At 40.2% G+C, this 27320-nt stretch overlaps 1 protein-coding gene across 3 annotated transcripts; it reads right to left on the bottom strand.

Moving 5' to 3' along the window:
- Window positions 1-2365: 2365 nt before the first annotated feature.
- On the bottom strand, window positions 2366-27320 carry ASB15 (ankyrin repeat and SOCS box containing 15). Of its 3 annotated transcripts, XM_026669055.2 has the most exons (10): window positions 27114-27317; window positions 23508-23674; window positions 22454-22506; window positions 21731-21862; window positions 21192-21350; window positions 19567-19812; window positions 18613-18784; window positions 6331-6901; window positions 5211-5364; window positions 2366-2868 (listed from the first exon to the last, which is right to left on the bottom strand). In XM_026669055.2, the coding sequence occupies exons 2-10, from the start codon at window positions 23624-23626 to the stop codon at window positions 2696-2698; spliced, it is 1779 nt and encodes a 592-aa protein (XP_026524840.2). In that variant the 5' UTR covers window positions 23627-23674; window positions 27114-27317; the 3' UTR covers window positions 2366-2695. The 3 variants fall into 3 exon arrangements, with proteins under 3 accessions (XP_026524840.2, XP_087825510.1, XP_087825511.1); XM_087969384.1 differs by lacking the exon at window positions 21192-21350 and having other exon boundaries at window positions 2369-2868; window positions 27114-27319; XM_087969385.1 differs by lacking the exons at window positions 2366-2868; window positions 5211-5364 and adding an exon at window positions 5406-6143 and having other exon boundaries at window positions 27114-27320.

The raw sequence follows: 27320 nt of genomic DNA, 5'->3' as shown, positions 1-27320 counted from the left end.
GTATTAATCACTGTATTCACTCTTAATTGCATTAAAAAAAAATCTTATGCTGCTGAATTTCATAAAGCCATTATCAGCAATAACTTTACAGTGAGATTATTTCATTGTGTTCAATGGAGCATAAAGAAGATTTAAAAAAAAATCAAATACAGTATACTCATCAATTTCATGTTAAAATCCACCCACATAGCCATATTTTGGTGGAAATTCAACTTTGTAGAGTATGGAAATCAAGATACTGTGATAAATTGCATTATTTTGTCATCCTAGAACTGTTAAATGAAACCCAGGCCTGTACAGAGGGGCTGATACTTGTGCGGATTCCTGACTGCACTGTTATGTTTGGGGATGAAGGTTTCAATAGCAACCTGGCTGATGCTTCACTACAAAGTGTCTTTGGCAGGAAATATAAACAAACAGCCTTTCCTCGATGTCAGCCAAAACTCAGAAATATCATATCAAAAAATCGTATTACCATCCTTCGTCTCTCTCTCTCTCTCTCTCTCTATCCCTGGGCAGAGAATCAAGTGCCAATTTCAACTAGTTTTAGGTTTATTCCCTCCTCCTTTTGAATAATGTTATGTTTGCCCCAAACAACCTTGGAGCTGCTGGGTACTTTGGACTTCTCCACCAGCCAAATACATTCCAAAACAGGCAACAAGTCAACAAGAGATTACGTCCACATGCTTCGTCTGTGGATCATCCAGCAAGATGGCTTCTGTGGCTGTCAGTAAGGATAATTTAAGCACATGCCAACGAGAAAGGGTCAACATAAAACCTACAAGACATACAGTGTATTTTAATTTTTTTACTTCGGATGCCCCAGAAATACCTTACTGAGAAGCTTATAATATAAACTGCTTTCCTTATTTTCCAGGCACATTTATAGAACAGTGGGGTTATTATGGTTTGTTGAACATCTAATCCCTTTTAGTGTACAATTTAAAATCAACGTGAGTTCTTTCTTCCTTTGAAATGCATTTCAATGAATTGTGTTTCTTTTGCTGAGCTAGAATGTAATAATGTAGTAATATCAACATGGCAAATCCAAGAATGGGTTAGTACCCAAGTTGTCGTCTTTAATTCGATATAGGTTCCCTTCAATTGGAATATTAAGGATTGCAAATACCATGAAAGGACAGGAGAACTAAACATGTCTTCAGTAAAATTCCTAAATGGATTTATGAAATATTGCATGGACAATCTAAATTATTGGATGGACCATTTTTTACATCGTCCCGTTTCACATGAACGGATCTGAAGCTGGTTCTGCAGGATCTTGTCTGCATAATAATCATAAGCAATTCGATCTCCTCCATATATAGGGTAGGACAGCCACTGACAATTGAACCATTTAAAAAACAGAAACTGCATTTATTTTTCTAGACCAGGGCTGTCAAACTCAAGGCCCGTAGGCCGGATCAAACACAACCCTGATGCGGCCCTGAATGAAATCAAGTTTGACTTCCCTGTTCTACACCATTATTAACCTTTGAATGGTGAAGTATACTTCCCCAAAATCAGAAAAAATTAAAGTTAAGTTCATTTACATTCAATAAGAATTCAGTATAGTTATTATGTAATTAACATTATGCCTCTCTTGTCATTGAATTGTTTTTCTGTCTGATTAAAAATAACTGTTTGGTAACTTTAGGAAATTGTTCAGAGTGTGCCTGAAGCTTTTAATGGATAACTAAGCCTCTGGATTGTGATACCCTTGAAAATCCAGGCACGCCAGAATTTCAAAAAGTTCGGTATGCATATTGAAATTAGCATTGTCTCATCAGAACAAGCATTTTGTATGTTCAGTGATAACCTACCTGTGAACAAACATGATTTCTATAAGAACAGTTTGTATTTGTGTATATGTTTGTATGCACCTACACATATTTATGTATGTATATAGAAGAGAAACTGAGATGTGCACATCAAATAAATAGAAATCTATATTATTTGACCATTAATAAGATATAGTGAATTGCCCTGCAAAATAATCCTAAAACAAAATGAATTATATGAGTGCTGTGCTTCTAATCTGGAAGCCGTGAAAAAAAGGGAAAAATGCAAAAGAAGGTTCTTGTTTAAGTACAATCCACATAATATTTCACACATCTTTTAACTCTTCCACAACGTAATGTTACACGTTATATGGCATAAGAAATACTTTATATTAGAATATATCCAGAATATAATTCTGTTATGTGCCAAGAAAAAAAACACTAATTTTTCTGACAAGTGAACAATCTCTATTTCTTATGAAAAAGGAGAAGATGGCGGCAAAACATACTAAAACCAAGTTGCATAGGCAGTTGGGAAAAGGAGAAGATGGTGGCAAAACATACTAAAACCAAGATGCATAGGCAGTTGGGAAAAGGAGAAGATGGCGGCAAAACATACTAAAACCAAGATGCATAGGCAAATGGGAAAACTAGCACAGTTCTGCAAATAACAGTATTTGTGTAAAGTTGATATGAGTACATGTAAAGTCTTCTACTTCTATGACAAAAGTGGAAATGAAGCAATGGAGCTGGTGTCATTTCCCCTCCAAAACATTCAAGTGTAAGGTATAAAAAAAAAAATCTCTTCCATGGGCCTAAGGAAATCTTTAGAAGCCATCTTATATTTGGCAATTTAGATATTCTGATCCAAAGCTTTGTGAAGTTTAATAAGCAAGGGAATGTGTCTGGGATTCTGATCATTCCAAATGTAGTTCTCTTCCATAAAGATCATATTCTTTGAAGAGGATAAATTCTGTTAAAATCGGGGGGAGAGGAAGATTCTTCATGGATAGAGTCTTCTCTCTTCTCGCTAATCCTATATATTTACGTATTTTCAGGCGGCACAAATGTTTTAGTGGACGAGGATTCTCTGAAAGACACAAAGGAAAGAAATGGAAAATATGTCTGATTAATTTAGCACTGAAAAATCATACAGAAGGCAGGAAGCTTAAAAGATAATTTGATCCAATGCCATACTCAGGGTGGGATACATTAGATCATGATCACCCAGCCCGTTTGAAGATCTCCATTGAAAGCCAAACTGACCATGCAGCCTGTTTCCCTGGCTAACAGCTCATACAATCAGGAAGGTTCTCCTGATCTCTATTTGTACCTACTTTTTGAAATCACTGGTTCAAGTCTTGATCACTGGAGTAAGAGAGAATATTTTGATTTCTTCTTCCATGTGACTTCATATAGTTGCTGCTATCATATCTCCTGGGGTGGGATTCTACCGGTTCGGGAGAACCGAATGTTACGTTTTCACCTGGTTCGTCGAACCGGTATTTCAACTGATCGGCTGGCCTCGGCCACTCCGTCCCTCTCCTCCCAGGAGTCTCCACGTAGCCCATTTTCAATGCAGATAAGTACAGGGTCCGTGTGAAGGCTCTGGGAGGGGGGAAATCAGGCCTTCCGGAAGTCCGGAAACGGGCCTGTTTCTGACTTCCGGATGACCTCCAGAACCTGGGGGAGGCTGTTTTCACCCTCCCAGAGGCCAGAGGGAGGCCTCCGGACCCTTGGGAAGGCAAAAAACGGCCCTCCCAGTGTTCTATATTAGCATACTCCAAACCCTGAGCCCTGATTGGTCCACACAGACCGCAACCTGATTGGCCAACTAAATGGCCGTGATTGGCGCGCTAAGAATCAACCACGATTGGTCGAGCCGATCGCGGGAGATTCAAAGCCCTGTCATTGGCCGCCGAGCCGCGAGCGATTCCTATATGAAGGGTTGCCGCAGCTCGCAGGTCTTGTACTGGTCTATATACACAATAAAGAGCTGAATGATCACTTTTGGTCTTGCGTCTCTGTGGGAACCGATCTACCTGATCTAACACCCAGAAGTACTGGATGTCTGGAAATGGGCCTGTTTCCGGGTTCCGGAGGTCCTCCAGAGCCCAAGGGAGGCTGTTTTCATACCCCCAGAGGCCAGAAGGAAGAAAATAGCCCTCCCGGAAGTTCCTGTAGGCCACCCCGACTATGGACATGCCCACCCAGCAACCAGGCAGCAAACCAGTTGCTGGGATTTTTGAATCCCATCCCTGCATATCTCCCTTCAGTTGTCTTGTAATTAACACCTGATTTCCAGCATTTTGAAGCTCCCCTTTGCTCCAATTTTCAGTGTTCTTTTTCAACTGTAATGCCCAGAACTAGACACAGCACTCCAAATAAAATCTGAAGAGTGCAATGTAGAATGGAATATAAATTCCCATGATCTGAAACTCTTTGCTCCTATTAATGTATCCCTAAGACACAGTTCACTTTTTACAGTTATATCATACTCCTGGCTCATATTTAATTTGTGATCAATGGCAGTATCCAAATCCCTTTCCCATGTACTACTGCCTTTCTATCCTGGTGCCTTTCTTGTTTTCTACCCAAATGAAGAATGCTATATTTCTCCCTTTTGAATTTTCCCAGCTATTTTTGCCTCCTACTTTGTGTCCTCTGAAAACTTAGGAAGTATCCAAGTTGTTGATAAACGCTTCCTAGATAACAGGTATGGTAAAATCCAGAGTCTATGATGAAAATATCACATCATGTGATAAATGTTGACCAAAATGAGACACACTGATCCCAGCTGCCAACACTATCTAAAAAAAAATGCTTCTGTAGCACAAATGAGTAGTATTTGACTTTACCATACATTTCAAATTTTATTATTTCTGTGCTAGTATTAGAGAAATGATATCATTTAATCCAATCTTCTCTTATTGATCATATGTTAGATGTTAGAAACCCAAGTCAGTATTTCAAAAATATCAGTTTGGAAGGATAGCCATTTATTTATGACGCCATCTAAACCAATAATTATTAGAAGTTCAAGAGAATCTGCAATTTCCACTTACAAGAAAAAGTGATTTAGAAGTTCCAAATACACCAAATAAAATACATTAGATCATAGATTATTGTTCTTTGCCATTGATTTTGTATTACACATTTCTTTTTCTGCAACTGTAGTTCTATAATAGACTTCCTACCAATAATTTCTCTTAGATTCCATTTGGATAATACTATATATCCCAAGATCAAGTTCTCCCCTCTATTGCTATAATAAGCCTTTATTCACCTAATCCTTATATATTCACACAAAGGACATATTGTTATAACATAATAGTAACAAATTATTTGAAATCTTCAAACACAAATACATTTTTCTTTTGTTTTCATAGATTAAACAGCTAGCCTAATTCCAAGTGAATAGTATTCATTTACCTAATATTTGCTGGATTTCTGGCCATTCTTTCTGAGTCTCCAAGACAAATTTAAGTTTAGTGCAGAGAGGAACATGATCCATATAATCTATCAAAATACGGACAATGGGTCCAACTAAATGTTTCATCCAAGGAAGCGTAATAAAATCACAGAACTGAAAGGAAAATATGATCAGTGTTATACTAAATTACTTTCTAAAATGTATTATTATAATATTGTGCAGAATTCACGAACAGGTCACATCATAAAACAAGATGCATTAATCCAAACATTTCTTTAAACCCACCTTGAAAGGATGGAAAGCTGAGTCAACTCTGAACCTGGTGAGATTTGAACTGCCAAATTATAGGCAGCTGGAATTCTTAAAATATTATAATGCCATTTCATAGTTTTGGCAGTTCTCTATATCTCTTTGGGAAGAAAGTGGAAAGCTATATTCTGAGTTGAAATACTTGAACTTTACTTGCATATCTAATGACTTATAAAACATTAAACATTAAGCTTGCTAACAAAATAGATCACAGACCTCTTCTTTGTCTGTATAATACAGTAGAAGTTCATATGATTCCTTGTGTTTAAATAGATAGCCTAAAAGTACCTAAATAATGAAATGAATAAATTTGATAGCCAAGATGTAGACTTGCAACAGTTTTGCAGAGAATTTAAGTGTCCTCTTAATCAGATAATATAAGTTTTCCATTGGATTAATTTGTTTTCCTTTTCCTTCCACATAGCACTAGGCATATTGCGTTATCAATAGTTCTTCTCTTGGCTCTATTCTTTTGAAGAAGGGTACATTTAACAGAGGCAATTTAATGCCTGCATCTCTAAGCATGCTTATCAGTAGCAGAGACAAGGACACAAACATGTGTCTGTGTTTTCTTTTTACAACAGCTTCTATCCTCACTTTACACTTGGCCTTTGTCATTATACCTAAAAATAGAAGAAGGAATGAGCATTATTCATACAGATCTTAGTCACAATTTTCTTTGAGGGAAGAGATACAATCAAAGTGAAATATCTGAGATTTTAAACCCAATAATAGCCAACCCAACACACTCTCCTTAACAAATGTTGATTAATAATAATATTGAATAGGATAAAAAATATATATCCTTACAGGGTTATCTTCAATTACACAAGATGTCCAGCCTGGTAATATCTCTTCCTCTGTTGTTGGCCACAAAAAAGAATTTCCAAAGATATCGCCATGCATGCAATCAAAACAGAGGTCCACGTTGTACCCATGATTAAGCAGCAACCTTAGCATTACTTCATCATTCAAGGTATATTGAATGGCACTGGGAAAATGAGTGTCATTCACAAGGTTAAAATAACAGTTGACATTTGCTCCATAAGAAAGAAGCAACCGTACAATTTCATGGTTGTTTGCTCTCACGGCCACAAGAAGGCAATTGAGAGGATCTTTATTGGGGTCTGCACCAGCTTGCAATAATATTTCGGTGGAGAGAATGTCATTGTTGGAAACTGCAAAATAAAGGGCTGTTTTCCTTACATCGTCATAACTTTGGGAAATGTGTTCTGCCAAAAGAACATTGACATCAAACCCATTTTCAATTAGGAGTTCCAGGCACTGTGGATTTTGGCCATCTGCTGCTGAATGGATGGGACTCTGCCCACTTTTCCGGATTGCACTTTTGGATGTCACTGGAATCAGGAATTTCAAGGCCCTGCAAAAATAGGGAAGATGAATTTAATGTGGTGACTAAAATGTAGATAATAGACAAGTTTCGAAGATAAAGCTTATCTCTTAACAGTGTAATTAAGATAGCAGATGTTGTGTACTATTGTGTTCAGAAGATTCAGGTTCAGTGGCTGATGCCTGTAGATTATCAGAAAGTCTTAGGACTAGGACATTATATAGATAGCTAGATTCCCAATGAAATTAGACAGTATTAAATGGCAGTATTTAGCCTAATGCTGTGATGGCGAACCTATGGCACATGTGCCATAGGTGGCATGCAGAGCCATTTGTGTGGGCATGCGAGCCTCAGCCAACTTACCTGCACTGCGCATGCGCATACCTCCCAGCTGATTTTTTGGCCCATTTGAGGCCTTTTTCGGCCTCCCTGAAGCTCGAGGAAAGCCTCTGCAGTCTCAGGAGGCCGAAAAACGGGCCTTCCGGAAATACTGGAAGTGATGAAATGGGCCCATTTTTCGGCCTCCGAGGCTCCAGAGGCTTCCCTCAAGCCTCCGGGAGAGCAAAAACGGCCTCAAACAAGCCAAAAATCAGCTGGGAGGCGCACACATGCGCAGTGCAGGTAATGGGGTGGAGGTGTTGTGTGCACATGCATGGGGGGGAGCATTGCATTGTGGGTGCTGGCACGCACATGCCCTTTCGGCACACCACAACCAAAAGGTTCGCCATCACTGGCCTGATTGGTGAGCTACCTACTATGGAGACTATAGGCAAATCTACCTGTCTCCCATACAACAATTTGACATGTTCCTGCTCAAATACAGAGGTCATCGCTGCTTTGCCCATTATACTACTCATGAGGACTGGCACTCATAAATCTGATTATCAAAAAGGATAGTTCTCTTTCTAATCAATAAATTACAATTTAATGTGTTTTATTAGTGTTTTCTGCATTTTTAATTCTGTGGTTGTGTTTTAATGGTCTGTGACTGTAAATAAATATACTTCCTTTATCTTGTGTTGATGTGATGTTTCTGTGAGGAAAAATAGCTCTATTCTGTAAAGTACCAGTTTCCCCCTAACAACCTACTGCACTTGAAAGGTGTATTTTGATGACTGTACCAATTTAGTGACAAACATCTGTGAATCAAAACAATTTCACTCTTAGCCCATAATTTGAAAGAAAGTGTTAGATCTGGAGGAGTGGGCGCAATAACGGAGACGAGACATCTATAGTGACTCAACTCTTTAATAGTGACTTCAGAACAGAGCAACAACTTAGGCAGCAGCAGCTCTTTTATAGAGCTGGCTGCTGTCACAACAACCAGTGAAATTGAATTAACAGCTCTAAAAGCGTCCAATCAGAGACGGCCCGCTGTCAGCCAATCAGGTCAGCCAGAGGCGGCCAATCACGATTCACTTACCCGCGGGCCAATCAGAAGTGCAGGATTACGAGCCTGCTGCTGAAGTAAAGCTAGTATGGTTATTGATGAATGAGTTTGCTTAGTTCGTAACACCCCTCCCCCCTAGGTTCCGTCTGAGGGGTGGGGTGACGTATTCTCGCAAGTAGGCAGGCCGTTTCACCTGTCTATTTGATTTTCGCTGTTCCACCGGTTTCTGCTCTGGCGCTGGCTCCGGTGGACTGTTTGTAGAACCGGGTGGCGAAAACGGTTTCACTACTCCGCTCGGGGACTCAGGGCTGTCCTCTCTGCTGTCATCCGGGTTCCCTGGACTTGCTTCTATGGCCGGGCTGCTTTGCGGCGAAGCAATCACCCGGCTCGGTCCTCCTCCGGAAGGTGAGTATCCCATGGTTGGTTGTGCAGACTGCTGGGCTTCAATTATTGGGTCATCTGCTATTTCCATTTCGGCCCCCTCGATTTCCCTCCCCCCGCCAGTTTGAGATTCAGGGGTTGAGATAGGGTTAGGTGCCAATCGGGAACGAAGTTGGTCTATATGGTGCTTCCATAATTTCCCATCGCTAGTTTGTAGACGGTAAGATCTAGGGCCCGTAAGTTGAGTTATAGTAGAGGGGACCCACAATGGATCACCCGAGAAGTTTTTCGCAAAGACTAAGTTGCCTACCTTGAACGCACGACACTTGCTGCTGGAACTGCAAGGTTTTTCTGGCGTGTAGGTTGGGTGTAGGCGATCGAGGTGTGAGCGAAGTTTCTGGCCCATCAGAAGTTCGGCCGGGGTTCTGTTTGTGATGCTGTGCGGGGTGATGTGTTGGAGGAGAAGCATTCTGGTTACTTTGTCATCAATGTCTCCATGTTCCATCTTGTGCAAGGTCTTTTTTATGAATTGGACCATTCGCTCAGCCCTGCCATTGGCCGCAGGGTGAGCCGGCGAAGTTAAGGCATGGCGGATGCCCCGGTCAGCTAGGTACTGTTCAAATGCTAGGGCAGTGAATTGGGGACCATTATCCGAGACTAAAACGTCAGGCAATCTGTGCGTAGCGAATAGTCTATTTAATTTTTTAACGATGGCTTCTGTGGTGGTGCTCTTCATTTTGTGGACCTCGAGCCAGTTGGAATAGGCATCCACTGTTATGAGAAAGGTGTGTCCCTTGGTGGGTCCCACAAAGTCAATGTGGATGCAGGACCAGGGACCACGAGGTGCGTCCCATTCAGTTGGAGGTGCCTTCGGTGGGGCAGCGCGGATCTCCTGGCACTTGTTGCATGTGGCCACCCAGGCTTCTATCTGTTTATCGATACCTGGCCACCACGCGTAACTTCTTGCCAATGCCTTCATTCGCACGATGCCTGGATGACCATCGTGCAACAGTTTTAGAACTGTATGTTGTAATTTTTCTGGGATGACAACTCTGTCTCCCCACAAGATGCAGCCCTTCTGGGAGAACAGTTCTGTCTGTCGGTGTTTGAAAGGCGTGAAGGTGTCGTTGGGTTCGTTGTCAGGCCAACCTCATTCCACCCAGCTGAGGACTCGAGCAAATACAGGATCCTTTTTTGTTTCCACGGCGATGTCTCATGCAGTCAGGGGTGGTGCAGGGAGAGTTTCAATTTGGAGTGCAGTTAAAGTTGGAGCTGGATCGTCTATGGCTTCAGGTAGCGGAGAACGACTCAAGGCGTCAGCGTGGGGAATGGCTTTCCCCGGGCGGTGTTGCAGTTGATAATCGTATGCGGCTAGAAACTCTAACCAACGGGTCATTCTGGGTGATAAGATGTGGGGAGTTGGTTTGTCTCCCGCTAAAATGCCAAGCAATGGCTTGTGATCGGTTATTATGGTAAACGGTCTGCCATATACATATTCATGGAAACATTTAATAGCGGATACAATAGCGAGAGCCTCTTTATCGAGTTGGCTATAGTTTCTTTCAGTCTTTGATAAAGTTCGTGAAAAGAAAGCAATAGGTGCCTCATTTCCGTTTGGTAGGACATGGCTTAAGATGGCTCCCACCCCAAACGGTGAAGCGTCACAGGTGACAGTTAAAGGCAAAGTCTCGTTATACTGCATTAATACAGCATCTGAGGTTAAGAGATCTTTTACTTGCTGGAATGCTCGTTCTTCCCGATGTACCCAGACCCAGGAAGCCTTCTTGTCGAGTAGTCTATGTAGGGGCTCAGCTACAGTCGCCTTCTGGGGCAAGAAGATGTTATAAAAGTTAATGAGTCCCAGGAAGGCTTGGAGGTCTGTTTTATTCCTGGGTCTTGGGGCGTTTTTATTGCAGTTACTTTTTTTCAGTAGGATGGATTCCCTTTGTCAAGAAGGTACCCAAGGAATTCAACCCTCTCAGTACAAAGTTGACACTTGTCTTTTTTACTTTCAAACCGGCGTTTTGAATTTCTGGAGAACTGTTCTAGTCGTTTCTCTAATACGTCTCTATTGGGGGCAGCTATCAAGCGTCATCGAAATAAGGCACGACCCCTTTTATGCCTTGTAGCAGTCTCTCCATCAGGCTCTGGAAAATGCCTGGTGCTACACTCACTCCGAACTGGAGTCTATTACATTTAAACGCACCTCTGTGCGTGACTATAGTTTGGGCCTCAGCAGTCTCTGCATCTACGGGTAGTTGCTGGTATGCCTGGGCTAGGTCCAATTTTGCAAATATTTTTCCACCTCCCAAGAATGAAGAGGTGTTGGACCACAGGTACGGGATAAGCGCTCTGCTGAAGCGCATGATTTAGGGTGGCCGTGATTCCCACAAATTCTTATCGATCCATCAGGCTTTATGGGTGTTACAATCGGGGTTTCCCGACGGGCATGATCAATCGATTCCAACACCCCCTGGGCTATTAATTTGTCTAATTGTTCATCAATCTTTGGCTTGAGTGCGAAAGGCACTCGACGAGGCTTAAGGCGGATGGGCGCAACCTCGGGGCTGAGGCTAAACGATATGGGGGATCCCTTGTACTTGCCTAGCTTCTCGGTGAACACGTCCTGGAACTCCTGGACGAGGGCCGCTTCCCAGTCGCTGCTTCTGGTCTGGTGAATGCCAGCTAGTGCAATCCCCAGTGGAGCGAACCACTGTAATCCCAACAAGCTGGGCCGGTCTCGATCGACGATGGTAATAGGCAGAGTTGCGGTGTGGTCTTTGAAGGACACCTGGATGTGGCGGGAACCGGCAACGGGAATCCTGTTTCCCTGGTAGTCCCTTAATATAATTTTTTTGGGTGCTGAGGTCCTGGCGACAGATGTCAGGGATCAGCTGTTTAAAAGTTTTCCATGAGACCATTGATAGGGATGATCCCGAGTCTACTTCCATTACGCATGGACGATTCTCAATGGCGACCTTCACTCGGATCTTTCTTGCATCCAAGGATGATGCGTGACCAATGGTAATGGTTTGATGTGCCTCTTCCCGTCTAGCTGATGCAGCAGGCGCTCTATTTCTGTAGTGATAGTGGTTCCATTGGTGATTCAGGCGGTCCCGATTTACAGGTGGGCTGCCCGTTGTTTGACGGAAGTTGCTTTCTCTTCGGATTGGACTTGACCCTCGCTTGCTTCTGCAGACCTTTGCGATGTGGCCCCTCTTACCACAGGAACGGCAGAGTGCGTCGAGGAATTTGCAGTCAGATCGCGGGTGATTGGCCCCGCAACCGGCGCATTGACGCGAAGGTTTCTGGCTCCTCTGGTCTCGCTTGTCGCACTCTGACCTGAGTCGGTTGACCTCCTCTTCCTCACTATCAGACGAGGATTCGAGGTCTTCATGGTGAGCCGTTGTTGAGTGCCTCTCGGAAAAAGGCGTAGTATCACTGGTGAGTTGGCGGAGTGGTGCGTTGGTGCGGCGCATTCGAGCGGCCGACTTCCTGGTTGCTTCTGCTGCAGTAGCGTCGGCGATGACATCTGCGAGGTCGATGTCCCCTTTAGCCATGATCTTGCTCTGTGCCGTGTGGTCATCTAATCCCAGAACTATTTGGTCTCTCATGGCTTCCTCGAGGTTTGCAAAACCACAGAGGCCTCCCAGGTTCCGGAGGTCCGCGATGAAGTCTCCAACGCTCTCGTTTTTCCGTTGGTCCCTCTGGTAAAATTCATGTCTTCGGATAAGTGTTGGCACCGTGGGTGCATAATGGGCCCGGAGGATTGGTGCGAGGGTATCCCAATCCATTGTCTTAACTTCCACTGGTTTAGCAAGTGCCTTAGCCATTTTAAAAATGGCAGGCCCGCAATGGGTCAGGAAGATCGCTCGTTCTTGCCAGGCGCAGCGTCTTTCAGATTGTTGGTCTCCAGGAACATCTGGAACCTGTCTATATACGAGTCCCAGTCTTCGTTAGCCGGGTCAAATGGAGCGGGTGGTATGGCGCCACTGGTCATCTTGCCATTGTTGGTGCGCTCTTAGCCACATGCTCTGTTCGGTACTCAGCGAGTGCTCAGTCAGCTCTATTGTCTCCGCATCCCATCCTCGTCGCCAGTGTTAGATCTGGAGGAGTGGGCGCAATAACGGAGACGAGACATCTATAGTGACTCAACTCTTTAATAGTGACTTCAGAACAGAGCAACAACTTAGGCAACAGCAGCTCTTTTATAGAGCTGGCTGCTGTCACAACAACCAGTGAAATTGAATTAACCGCTCTAAAAGCGTCCAATCAGAGATGGCCCGCTGTCAGCCAATCAGGTCAGCCAGAGGCGGCCAATCACGATTCGCTTATCCGTGGGCCAATCAGAAGTGCAGGATTACGAGCCTGCTGCTGAAGTAAAGCTAGTATGGTTATTGATGAATGAGTTTGCTTAGTTCGTAACAGAAAGTATCTTCACTCTCAATGACTACTAAGTACAATAGTCAGGGGCTATGCAACTTAGATACCTCAAACTTTTCCAGATTTAGATAGCATTATCATGAGGAGTGGGATTCAAATTTCTTAACAGCCGATTCTGTAGGCGTGGCCTAATTTGTGGGTGTGGTTTGATCATGTGACTGGCTGGGCGTGGCTTGCTGACAGCATGGCTTGGTGGTCATGTGATTGGCTGGGTGTGGCTTGTATGTAAATATTATAAATATTTATGTAAATAATGAATTTTTTATTAAAAAAGAGCAACCTTTACACAAAATCAGGCAAAGCAGGCAGGCAGAATTGAGTTGCTCACAATCACTTAGAGATCTATGATTCTGCAATCTGCTACCTGAGTCTGTCACATAATATTTGCTTAGCAAGCAAACTCACAAAATTAATTCACAACACATCATGTATGTAAATATTGAATTTTTTATATATAAAAAAGGAGCAACTTTTACCCAAAATCAGACAAAGCAGGCAGGCAGATTGAATTGCTCACAGAATCACAGATTCACTTAGAGATTTATGATTCTGTAATCTGCTACCTGGGTCTGCACTGAAAAATAGAAGCTTCAGTCTTATAGAGGTTCAGATCTGCTTTTAGATTAGCTAGAAAGCAAGAGATCCAACGATTTCCTGCTTTCTAGCTAATCTAAATCTCCCCCGGCACAGCAGAACAGCTGATGGTCGGGGGAAAAAGGGAAAAGCACACTTACCAAATGCAGGCAAGTTTGATGGCGCTCATATGCCAGGTAAGGAGTGAGTGGGTCGGGAGGGGAGGGGCCAGCCAGTGGCACGATTTGCCAGTTCTCCAAACTGGGCAGAATCATAACAACTGGTTCTATAGAACCGGACCGACCAGGTAGAATCCCACTCCTGATTATCACTATTGCTTAGCATTAAGAATTTGCCCTTGAGACTCATGCATCCAAGATAATGGAATCACTTGTAAGAAAGAGATCCAGGAATGAACTTTTGTTCTATTAAATCTCTTTTCATTTCGAAACGTTCATTGTCATGAAAGAGCTCAAAAGTAGGAACTTAATTTTGTCACCTAACTTGAACATGATTTTCCCCCTTATAAATAAACCTGGGGAAATGTTCGATTAGCATTTTAGAAAGCAAGTCTGAACCATTTGTTACCCATCCTTGAATGATGATGAAACCCCAACTTTGGAGGTTTCTGATATCAAAACTAGAGAGATATCCAATTCATCTGTGGAGACAGCAAAACTGTCCTCCTTGTTTTAAAGAAGGAATTAATTTAAACCAGTATTTCTAGATTGAAAACCTAGTGGAAAAAAATATGTACCTTGTGAAATATAGCTGTTCCTAACATACATTTCCTCCTAACTGTTTCTTAGTCTTTCTTTTTTTTTTTTAAACAAGTTTTATTAATTTTCAAAACACACAAATCATCATTATCCATTACATGTTTAAACCTTTTTCCATTATAAATTTAACAAGTCAGATAAACTATAATTATTTTAAACCATTTCCATATAAACATACAAAAACCTCTTATCCAATTTCTCTTTACTTCTCTTTACTCTTATTCAATTTCATTATTATTATTTCATCTATTTCTTTCTGACTTAGTTACCATTATTCTCATTCTATATTTCTGCAAGGTTTTATTAATTCTCCCCCAAAAAAAACATATACACACAACACACAAAACATAAAAAAAATCTTTTTGGAAAGTAACTTGGACCCAGGTATCTCTCTTCATGGACTTCAATTATATTCATGCTCATCTTACATATCATTACTTATTTTATTTACCATTCTAAGTCTTTTATATTAACTTCTCCACATATTTCACTCTTCTTAATTCTATCTTAATTAATCATCTTAATTTGAGTCATTATATTTGTATCTTTTGTCCATTCTTTATTGTCCCTTTGTCTCGTTCCTTTTTAAAAAAAGACGTTTCTCCTGAAATCACTAATCAGAGTATGATGCCTTTCTATCTCCCCCTAAATTAATCAAATTAACCTTTAAAATAACGCCCAATACCCAATCCGATTTTGCTTGGTACATTCTATCTAAATAGTACATCCAGAATAATTAAATACATAGTTAAACAATAAATCTAAATATTAAAAACAAATACTATAATAGAAATTTTATAATAACATCAATACCATAATCTTATTAAACTCTTTAATTAAAACTCAATATTCTAAACCTCCCCTCATATTATTAAATTTTAAAACCAATCATTATTAAACATTTCACCATTTTAATCTCTTATCAACTCTTAAACCATTTAAGTTTTCTATTTCTAATACAATACTACAATATCATCTTATGTACCTTGCAAAATCTTTTTGAAGAAATTATACTTTATCCTTTATCCTAAAAAGATTCCTTTTTTCCCCATTTAATTTCAAAACTTTGTAGCTTTTCTCCACCTTTTCCCTTCCTTTCTTCTCCCAACAAACCTTTCTAGCCCCCTTCTTCTAGCCTCTGCCTTACTGGCTTCCCTTCTCTGTCGTGTTCCTTTTCCCTTTTGTTTACTATCATTATATTGATTTTGCACCTTATTTTCCCTTTCTTAAGTGTTTTTTTAAATCTTAAGTCCTTTATTTCTCTTCCTTTCCCTCTTACTTCTTTCTTGGTCGAGTTCTGAGATTTATTAAAAATGGCTTCCTTTCCTTCTTCTTCTTCTGCTGTCTTCATCTGTTGTAATGTTTGTTGATAGTTAATAAGCGCCATTTCTAAAAAAGGAAGGCTTCTTTCAAACCAGCTTTACCATTTTTTTTGCTTGTTCATAATCTTTTCTCAGTTCCTCAATAGAAAGAGCCATTATAAATCTTTTCTTTTCTTTTCCCCTTCTTTCTTCTTACAACAACCAGAATATTCCAAAGAAAAAAATAAAACAGTCCCAAAGTTATCAATCAGTCCAAACCAAGGCAGAGTTCTCACTTTCTCCTTCTGGGGTAGTATCAATCAGAGACAAAGAAAGTCCAAATCTGTTTCTTAAAGTCTCATTGCAATATATTTTAGTCTTCAAATCCTTAAGGCATCTCCTCCAACAGTCTTAGCATACCAATATTTTTTTTAGTCCTCTCCTTTCCCACTCATCGCTTAAAGCCAGTTTTCACCCTAAAAAAATAGGTTTCTTAATATCCACTTATTAATTCCGTAGGAAAGGAGGGTAAGCTTTCCTTTCAGCACCACCAAACTGCCACTTTTTTCCTCTTCTAGAAGGTATCATTCAGAAAGTCATACTTTTCAGGAATTTTGTTAAATATGTCTTAGAGTCCTAGGAACCAAGAAAAACTTTCTCCTTTCAAAAACTTTCTCCACTTCCTTCAGCGCATTCTTACCCGGCTGCCAGTTTCTTTGTGGCGGCCATTACGGACCTGCTGCACGTCTTGGGAAAGGGGGTTCTGCCGGCCGGGAGGGGTCTGCAACACCCCAAACCCCTCTCCGGATCCCCCTACCTTCAGCTGCCCCTGCAGGGTGCCTAGCTCGTACCCGTCCGGATCGGAGCCCCAAAAGCGGCTAGCGCAGCAGGATCGCGCAGCTTCGCAAATCCCTGCCGCTCGTGAAGCCGACAAACCGGAAGTCCCAACTGTTTCTTAGTCTTTCCATCTTCACTGTTCTTCATGTCAGAAAGAACCAAATACACAATAACTGATGGGAAGAGCAGTCAATCTTTTCAGCATTAAATTTTCCTCCCTATTAGATCATTTGTCATGAATAATAAAGACCCTAAGCTACCATGCCTAATTCTGTCTGATAATTAAATTAACACTGACCTAAACCTACAATTGAAGAAGAATGAATAATAGCAAACAAAATAGATCCTTGTATTTTTAAGACAGTTTCCATAAAGTTAATGTGCTTTTAACACTAAAACCACTGCAGATGGCCTGTAAATATTGTAGAAAACAATTAGTCATCATTAAGATGCAATCATCTTGGTTCAATCATCTAAGATGCAGCTTGAGGGAAGCAGAATCGGTGAAATTTGTCTTGGTTCAATTTTGGGGGTATACAAGAATATGCATGTTTGTTTAGATTTACCCAAATTTATGGACATCTTGTGGGAGAGCAAATGGGAAGAAATGAGAAAGCATATATTTACATAAGGAATAGAGCTTACATTGCAATATTACAGTGCAAGTTTCATCATTCTGAAGAGGCCTTTGGATCCAGAAGATATTGAGATTCCGATAGAGTTCTCCCTCTTGTTTTTATTTATAAGATAGCTTTCCAAGAGAAAGGGAGTGAAGAAATTGCTTAAACCTACCCCTTTCAGCATTTGTCCATTCAAAATTAAGTAACCCTAACCCTACTATTTCACATTCTTTAGGAGAAAAAATTGCAACAATCTATAATTTTTCCTTTTGGAGCTAAGTTATCAGTAGCAAGGTACTTAGGGAGAGATTAAAAACCTTATTCTTTGAATCCAAGTATGGCTTAGCTTGTGCTTCCAGCATCTTGAAATCACTTACAATTCAGAACAAAAGACTGTAGCATGTAATTTAACCATACCTTAACTTGCACAGAGATCCCAACTAATCAATTGGAATGTTTGCATCAGTTTTAATTAATTTGATCGTGTGACCAACTGTACAGTTACAAGCTGTATAGAACTAATCAGATAAATAAATTCTAAAACAAATTAAAAAGGCTGCAATTAGAGGAAGGGTTAAGTCAGGGATCTCCAAACTTGGCAACTTCGAGACTTGTGGACTTAAACTTCCAGAATTCCCCAGCCAGGAATTCTGGGAATTGAAGTCCAGAAGACTTAAAGTTGCCAAGTTTGGAGACCTCTGGGTTAGGTTAATCAGATTTCCACCTTAAAAAAAAAGAAGGCTCTAAATTTAGAATGGTAGCCCCTATATCAGAACCCTCTTCTATCACTAAAGCCAGTTTTTGATCACAAAGTCTAGTGTTGGCACTGAGAAAAAAACTGGGAATAGAGAAGGGCTTGTGGACCCAGTAGATCCCAAGGCTTAGCAATTCTCCGCCCCAACCTTCTGCATCAACCACAAATAAGGCAAAGCTTTACTGTAAGGGCAGAATTTAAGAATGACCATCAGATGCAAGCATGTATGATATTCCCGACTATCTAAAGCAGGGATGTCAAACTGACGGCCCGTGGGCAGGATGTGTCCCATGCTGGCCCCGCCCCTGCCCGGTTTAGCGAAGGGGAAAAAAAAGTCCCGATACGTCACGTGATGCTGCCCTGATGAGGTGGGTTTGACGCCCCTGATCTAAAGGCAGCGTACTCTGTTCAGCCCTGAAATACACAATCCTATTTATTTCTTTAAAAAAAAAAAAACATAGTAGGATTCCGTGGAATGTATTCTTAGGAAAGTTTGCATAGAAACGCAGTCTCAGTTTGAAGGCACCTCCAGGAAAGCGCCTTCTTTTTTATTTTTATTTTTGCATATGCTGTCTTATAACCCTTATCATTTATAATGTAAATAAATAACAAAACCATTATGTAAAGTTGTTGGACGAAGAGATATAAAAAGAACACACTCACAGATAGTGTCCTTCATATGCTGCTCTGTGTATTGGAAGATGTCCTGCCTTATTAGGCAAATTGCCACTTCCCCCATATTCCAACAGCAAAGCTATGCAATCAGGATTGCCACCACCGGCTGCTTCAAAGAGTATTGATGATCCATCATCAGCTGTTATGTTAATATCACCACCTAGTGGTACAGGAGAAAGTAGATTTATGTCTCAATATTTATTTATTCATCCCAATTTTGGAAATCTGTGTACAGTTATCATCGTGCTCTAATCAATTGCTTATGATCCAAGTTGCAGTCTATCCAAGAATTTTTTTCCTTTGGTTTCCCTGCTCTGAAATATTGTATGAATTGCTACAGCCTTACAGAGAAAGGGAAGTGTCTACTCATTGAATCTGCTCGCAGTAACAAGGCAGTATGAAGAGTAACTACTAGTTACTAGTAAATCTACACCACAACCCTACGTATTAAATTCAATGGCTTTGTGATAGTTAATGTAGATGTGGGAAATGTACACCTTTCCAAATATATACCTTTCCACGTGTTATTAAATTATCATTTCCACCCAGTCAGTGGGAAGAAAGATGGGAATAATATTTCAGGAAATAATCCCTTTCCCTACTCTTTCTGGTCTATCCACAGTTTGATGTTCCTAACTACACTGTTCTCATTGTGACCTTGATAGATGTTTAAAACAAACAAACTTTAGTAGGCCTTGCCTGTGTCATCATAAAAGCCACATAATCTGTTAGTGACTTCTTTAATATCCATTGCAGCTTTCCAAACAGTAGAAAATAAATGGATTGAAGTAAATCTGACTTGGGCAGCTATCATGTATTTTCAATGGTAAACTGAAATTAAGAAAGATGTTCATAAACAGTTTGAAGGCAGCGAGGAACTATTCAACATTGTTACAGACAAAGGTCATATCTCTTGCAGTACAAAAATTGTTGTTAACACACCTTTATGAATTAAATACTCCAATACATCACAGTGTCCATATTCAGCAGCCACACCTAAAGGTGTTACTCCGTATCCATCTTTCTGTTGTATATTTCCACCATTCTTCACAAGAAGGGCAACAATATCACTGCAGCCCCATTTTGCAGCTTCATGCATTGCTGACCATCGTTTAACGCATGGTTGGTTGATGACACAGTTGTATTCAATCAGAATGGAAACCATTTCATGTGATTTCTGTCTTACAGCTTAAGAGTTAAGACAAGGAAAAGAGGGGGAAATGTTTAGATGCCATATATTTCAAAATAACCCACTGCAATTTCTGTAGAAAAATATTGTGTTTTCAATGAATAAAAATATATGACTTTTGTTTGATTGGGTATGAAAGAGACGCGAGACCAGTGTACTTCAAGCTCTTTATTTCATGTATAGACCTGTACAAAATCTTGGAGCCGCGGCAGCCCTTCATATAGGGATTGCTCGCGGCTCGCCGGCCAATGACAGGTCTTTGAATCTCCCGCGATTGGCTCGGCCAATCGCGGTTGATTCTTAGCGGACCAATCACTGCCGTTCAGCGGGCCAATCACAATGCCGTTTGCATGGACCAATAAGAAGTCAGTATTTGGAGTATGTTAATACAGAACAACTTTAGCTTAGTTTGTAATGTAGTTCTAATTCAACCTGTTATTCATATTTACATTTGCATTTGATTTTGATAATAATTAAAAATATTTTAGAATTAAGGATATTTCCTTTGCTTTACTTGCTGAAGAATGTACAACAAACATTCAACTTAACAGACCGCTGAGGACAGGGGTTCCGCTATTTTCTACTGGCTATTCATCTGAAAAGGATGGCATCTATGCTGATGTCATAATATATCAAAATCTGCTAAATCAAAATTTCATTGTAATTACAAATAAAAAAGAGGGATTAGAAGCATTCAGGAATTGGTGGCATGCCAATAAAGGAAATACTTAATTATTTCCTATTGTCATCATTCTTGAAACCCGGAAACTAAAGGAAACCCAATGCATGCTACAAATATTTTTTTTAAAAATTCTTACAGTGCATAAATTCTGTAAAAAAATACAGGGACCAAGAATAATCTGAAAGTGAAAGAAAATGAAACATAATTGAGCAACTGATAATAAGCCCAGCTACATTTCTATCAATCCAAGTGGAAATCATCTCAAATGTAGTTCCCCTTCTTTGACTTCTTTTAGCACCTCTTCCTCATTTGCTGAAGACTTCCCCTGGAGCTATGCTATCAACCCAAAGGGGAAATTAGGTCGCTGCTCAAGAGAACATACCAGAAGCACAAGAATGACATGAAAGTTGGTGTACCCCTTCTGGCTATCAATGGAGGGGGGGAAAGCTCATTTATAAAGAGACCTAAGGAAGAGGTATATTAAAGAACTTACCATATGTCATGAGATCAACTTGCATGTGTAAGCAAAGTTATAAAGGCAGGCTATGTGTAGTACAGCTTAATGACCTAAATACTAGTAACTTATATAATTAAAGGTTTGCATAATCAATTTCCATATTCTACAATGTTCAACCTCTGATCCTGCACGCTCTAGAAACAAGCTAAAATCCCTTAAGCCATTTGCAAAATAATTACCAATCAGAAGAGGCGTTTCTCCTTTTCTGTTCATGGTATTTGGCCAAACTCCCTTTGCCAGCAAGGTCCTGACATGTTCCAGGTGCCCAGATTTGGCTGCCAAAGTTAATGGTGTCTCTCCATCACATGTCTTATATTCCCACATACTTTTATAAGATGCTAGGTTGAATTAAACACAAATTAAGTTTTCAATGCTGCAATTGTTATATGCACATACCTGCTTTAGGAATTTTTAATACCAGATCATGTTCAGTCAAAATCTCATAACATTTGCATTGGTTAGATGCTTTTGCCACAATCTAAACTAGCTAAATATAAATTAGTTGGTAACACTTAATGAACCCTCATCACTGAAAGTACATACCGGTAGATGTATCTGTGAACACACCTGAAGTGGAGCTCAAATTTAAATAAGCTTATTGGTGCACTTTCTGGAAACAACCTTGAATTCATTCAGCATTCTAGGTGAATGCTGACTGGACACAACTCCGTATTCTTCAAACGTATTGATTGTAGCTTCAAAGTCTGGGCCAACTTACCATCCAAGATTACTTCAAGTATTTGCTGAATTGGCTGAACAGCAGCTTCATGTAAAGGAAACCAACCTCTCTCATCAGCCTCATCCAGAGCGTATTTGCACTTGACATAGTTTTGAAGATCAAAGACTAGTCCTAAAAGAAATAACCTAAGGTGAAATGAAGCAAGCATTCAGGACGGGCTACTGTTATCTTTAAAAAGGCAAGAAAGGCTTGTAGTAAAGATTAACACATTTTGTAAAAGCACAAGCTTTTATTGATAAAATGTATGTGAGGTTTTGCTTTTCTCAGGGAAGAGATATACACACCCATGAATATATATATATGGGCAAACAGTTGATCCGTTGGGCTAGATCAGGGGTCCCCAACCACCGGTCCACGGACCGGTACCAGTCGCGGAACAAGTCCTACCGGGCCGCTGGTTGCTGGCGCCGCCATCTTTTGATGAAAAAGTGCTTCCGGAGCTTTTCGGTAAAGCTCACCGGAAGCACTTTTTCATCAAAAGATGACGGCGCCCAGCTGATGCCGGTACCGGGCCGCGGCGCCCAGCTGATGCCGGTACCGGGCCGCGGCATAAAAAAGGTTGGGGATCACTGGGCTAGATAGCAAAGAAATGAAAAAAAAAAAACAGTATGACAACTCACGATGAAAACTGTAAACAAAACAGGCCCGTGCCTTTTCAAACAATAATACAATTAATTTAATAATGTCTTTTGGCAAATGTACCTTCTCTTATGGCAGTTACAAGTTTCTTGTTCTGATCACTGACAGGTACAAACCTATAGAAAAAAAACCAGAGCATTTATAGAATCTCACATTTTGGGTGCTATTGCTGTAATTTCATCAAACACCTATTTTTCTGCTTCTGCAATAATTGTTTCCTTCAAGTCAACCTCAAATCCTGGTGACTTCATGAACACATCCACATAGTTTCTTCAGCAACAATCTAGCATTTTCTTCCAGTCCATCTTATCACCTTGGAATTATAGGTCTGCCAGTCAAGCTATTCAGCCTTGTAGCTTTTCAGCCAAACCAGATGCTATTACCAGTTTTGCCCAAACATGCCTCATGGGGGGCAGCCTTTGCTTGTTGGAGCTTTTCCTGGATCCCTGCGTCCTTCCGCTCATCCCGCTCGCCTCGCTCGCCGAGGCTGCACCAGCCAAACCAGATGCTATTACTTAGTTGTGTGATATTGTTTTCACAAGTGAATTGAAAAAAAAAAAAACTGCGTAAGTTAGGAGTGAATTCAATTGGAAGGATTACAATTGTTTTTACAGTCAGATTCACTATTTCTCCACTTTTTTCTTACATCTCATGTCTCTGTAAATCAAATCAAATTACCCACCTAAGGTCAGTGATTTGTCCAACTTGAAGACAATGAAGTGCAAATATAAGTTCTTCAAGAATGCTCACTGCTTTCAGAAACCTGTTTTTTTTTTTTAAATCAATGTTGAATAAGGAAGCTGGCTCAATAAGAATGATAATTAACACAATGCTTCTTTATTATTTATTAAAATATTTATTTTAAATAGATTCACATCACTGTAAGTCATCAAAATAGTATAAGTAATAAACATATCTACAAGTTACCACAACTTCAACTCCTGAAAAATGAGTGAATATCCTAATTATGTTCCCAACATTGGCTTCAGAGCACTTTAAAGCAAAAGTGAAGCACCACATATGAAAAGAATAAGGTACTCAGAGAGTAAACCAGACAAGCACCTTATAAATCAGAGAAATTCAAAACAGGGTTTGGCCTACCACATCACTTAATTACCTTGTCTCATGACTGGGAGAAGCCCTTGGCGGATTCCGTTCAGTATTGAGGGACTCCTGGATACTAAACTGAACAGCATATTCAGTGAGATCTTCACCAGAGTCCTCATCTCCTTCCATTCTTTTTTTAGGTGTTAAGGAGGTGTTTCAAGCCGTAAAAAGTTGATGCTAAGTGAAAAAATATGCCAAAACATGAGAGAAGCACGTGTTCAGTCAAGTTTAATTTAATTCTTTGGATTCAGTATGAGAACTGAAGTATAAAAAAAATAAAGCAAAATACATTCTACTTCAGCATTCATTACATATATTCCATTTTGTCAAGCAGTCAGAAAGTTGCAAAGTACAGAATTTACTCAGAATTGGTCTCCTTTGAAAGGAAGTGAGTGAAAGTTTTATTCAGCAATATAAAGACTGAGCATCAGCAAAAGCAAAATTTAAATTCATCGAAGCCACTCTTCCTATGCCAAAGGTTTGAAGCAATGCTTCTCTTTCTGCAATTAATTGCAGCTGTTTGGAAAATGCAAGATTTCCATATTTTTTTTAATTATTATTATTCTATCTTAATTATTTTTATGAACTCAAAGAGGCAAACATATCTAATACTCTGTCCATTTGCTATTTTCCCCACAACAATCACCCTGTGCAGTGAATTGCAGTGTCTGGTCCAAAGTCACCCAAGTGGCTTTCATGCTTTCACTAGACTCCACAGTTTCGTGGTTTCTATCATGTGCTGTAACCACTTTATTAAACTGGGTCTCTTTTATACACTTTTGTTTTTAACAATGAGTGTTAAATGTTTTTCAGTAAATAACAATTAGGGTTTCATCTTGTTGGAAGCCCCCCTCCTAGAAGAATGAAATATTTTGGGAAAAATTTAAACAGGCAGAATACTATATTTCCCTAAAGGAGAAATGGAGAAACATGTTTTTAGAGGCAGGAAGCAGCCCCCACCTTTTCTTAATAGTCTACAGCATATGCCAACACTTAAGAGATAAAGAGCTTATTAAAAAAGGAAGACAAGTATCTAGATAGCTTTATTCATAAGCAAACCAAATACTGCAGGCAAAAATCCATTCAAGACAGGATATTTTGAAACTCCTTACAGCACAACTAGCACAGGCAGAATGGTAGGATTAGAAGCAGCCCCTCACCCAAGATCCAACACAGGACAAAAGTCATTAAGCCAGAACAGAAATTGCCCAACACCCTTTCAGAACATAAGCCCCTTCACTGCATCGTCCCAGAGCAATCAAAACTTCACCTGGGAGCTCAGATAAACAATAAGCAGAGGTTGACCAAATTAGCTCAGACAAGCACCTAGGATTTGCATTTCCTCTTGCCTATAGAGCCAGCTATGACCCCTACATGACCTCATAGGAATCTGACAACAGCCAATAGAATATTACAGGATATGTTCTTGCACAGGAACAGGAAGCTCAAATACAAGCCCAAATAAGGCATAACCGCCCCCCACTCTCAACTGCATTTTGTCAGCTGTACCAGAACCATAAATATGGTTTGTTCATCATTAAACCATCTTTCCAATCAGCCTCCATGTTTCCAGTGTCTTTCTCCCAGCTTGGAACTGAACCAGATGGATATTTCTTCCAACAATCTGTACCCTTAGTCCTTGTTTAACAATCCTAATTGGGACTGGAATTTCCATTGCTATGTGGAGCAGTCACCATTTAACCAAACTGCTTAGCAATGGCACTTTCAGTATTCCCAGCTGTGGTTGGCAGGCAAGGCTCTCACACTTCTATGCAAACTGCCTATTCTATCCAGCTGCCTGCCTCTTGTCCAGCCAGGCCTGACAAACTCAGTTTGGCAGACCAGGTTTCACCACCCTGCCATGCCCATCTGCACTTCCAACTCCTCCCCCTGGCTAGCTCAGCTATTCCTGCCCTTTTAGACATCCTGTATGCTGCTCCACTTCCAGATGACCTTCACCAATTTCTTCCTCCCACTGCTGGCAAGGCACACCTGGCCAAAGCAGCTATGGCTCTTCATGAGAACTCTGTATTAAGAAGGGTCAGTAGTTGCCTGTGTCTGGCACTTCTTGACAGCAGTGGGAAGAAGATGGAGAAGTTCTGCTGGGGCAACAGACAGATGGCAGGGACAGTGGAATGCAGGATGTCAGGGGTGTAGGAGGGAGTGCAGGGTGGCAAGGACAGCAGGACAGTTGAAAGGCAGTAGAGAGATAGATGCGTGGGGGGAATTGAAACACATACCACAATATCTTCACTGTTGTTGAACAAATAGTTGCTTAATGAGTCCTCATCCCTTCCATTTTTTAAAAGGTGTTTTTAAGCTAAATTTTGTTCTAACATTTTGAAATCCAAACTAATCTCTATTTACCTGCTGGATTAGCTTTTGTTTTATCTTGTGTTGTAGTAACCACTGTTAGCAGAAACGTGATAGAAATCTCAAAGGGTGAAGGCCGGAAAATAAGTGTTCTTCCATCTCAGTGTTCCATTTACATCTCATTTGGTCACATTTCCTATTGATATTTTCCTTTCTTTTGGGATTGTTTATGCAAAATCACTATTCAAAATAGCGTGGTGTGTATGGACTCATAGTCAGCAACCGCATATCAGTTTTCTGAATTTCACTAATCCCATTGCTATTTGACTTATCGCTAGAATGCTTCAGCAAACCAGTTGTCAACATGGTCCACGTGTGAAGTTTAGGAAGGCAGGAACTGGGGCAGAAAGCAGGTTCTGAATTGGCCAGCTGACTAGTGAAGAACATGGTGGACCTTCATGGATCACCAATGATCTGTGAACTACAGGTTGAATATCACCAGTCTAGAGAGGCAAAATGTTCATAAAACCCAATCTCAGATTTCTGTTTTCTATCTCGCCTGAACCGTAGTGTGTTCTTTCAGCGACCTCCTGATTAAAACTGTCAGGGGTTGAGAGAGATTTGGTATATGAGAATCAATCCCTTTCAATGGTCACCCAGTTTTCTCTGCTCCCATTGATACACATCACCAGAGAAACCACAACCTATCAACACTTATGTGTTATTACCTCAGAACAATCTACATTTATAACCCTGTTCCCCAAAAATTGACAGAACATTCACTACATTACTATTTAATTTTTATTTTCACGTATATATAAAACTGAAATTACTGTCACTGACTTATATTCCTGAACTCTAAAACTAAAATGAAGCATTTCTAAGTACACAGATTTTACTAAAAGTGGATATATTGAGCAGTTTCCCACATCTAGGAATAGTGATTACTTGGTGCTTAAAAAAAAACCCTAGAAAAATGATTTTATTTGTACCAAAGCTTACTTAAAATCAAATTCCATACATCCTACAGTAGTTAGGCATGCATCAAATATTAATTTGTACTCTGCCTTTATTTTTTATAAATAATTGTTGATGATTTAACACTAACAATGTATGCACATTAAGTTCTCCCCTCCAAAGGAAGGGAATAACTACACAGACATAAATTATTCACAGCAAAACAATCTGTCATTATCTCCAATCTCTTCATCTCCAATTTATTCATAACATAATATTTCTGGTTTTAAGTTAACTGTATTATATTAAATGACATTCTATAAATAAAGGAGAAAAAAAAACTTACCTTTCGAAAGTTTGTCATTGTTTCATTGGCCACTGAATTTCAAACATGTAGACATAGGCCTTGGGAGCGGCTGGATCATGTGGTATTTCTAAAATTAAATACGTACTTGATAGTTAAATTAAGGTTTGACCTCAGACGACTGAAATACAAGCAGCCTACAGGAAAATATGACACACAATTATTCCAAAGTCTCATCAAAGGTTATCT

This window comes from Notechis scutatus, chromosome 6, assembly GCF_049901735.1.
Source record: "Notechis scutatus isolate UNSWTSFEM ecotype Mainland chromosome 6, rNotScu1.2, whole genome shotgun sequence".
Classification (NCBI taxonomy): Eukaryota; Metazoa; Chordata; class Lepidosauria; order Squamata; family Elapidae; genus Notechis; species Notechis scutatus.
This window is presented reverse-complemented; position numbering and strand designations above follow the sequence as displayed.

Bases quoted from the DNA above. Each gene is read 5' to 3' on its own strand.
- ASB15 (XM_026669055.2), bottom strand. From the start codon at position 23,626: ATGGAAGGAGATGAGGACTCTGGTGAAGATCTCACTGAATATGCTGTT. The intron at 21,351-21,730 runs GTAAGTTGGCCC...AATTCAACCTAG, and splicing joins ACTTGAAGTAATCTTGGATG to CATCTTATAAAAGTATGTGG. The intron at 18,785-19,566 runs GTGTGTTAACAA...CTGTACCACTAG, and splicing joins GGAGTATTTAATTCATAAAG to GTGGTGATATTAACATAACA.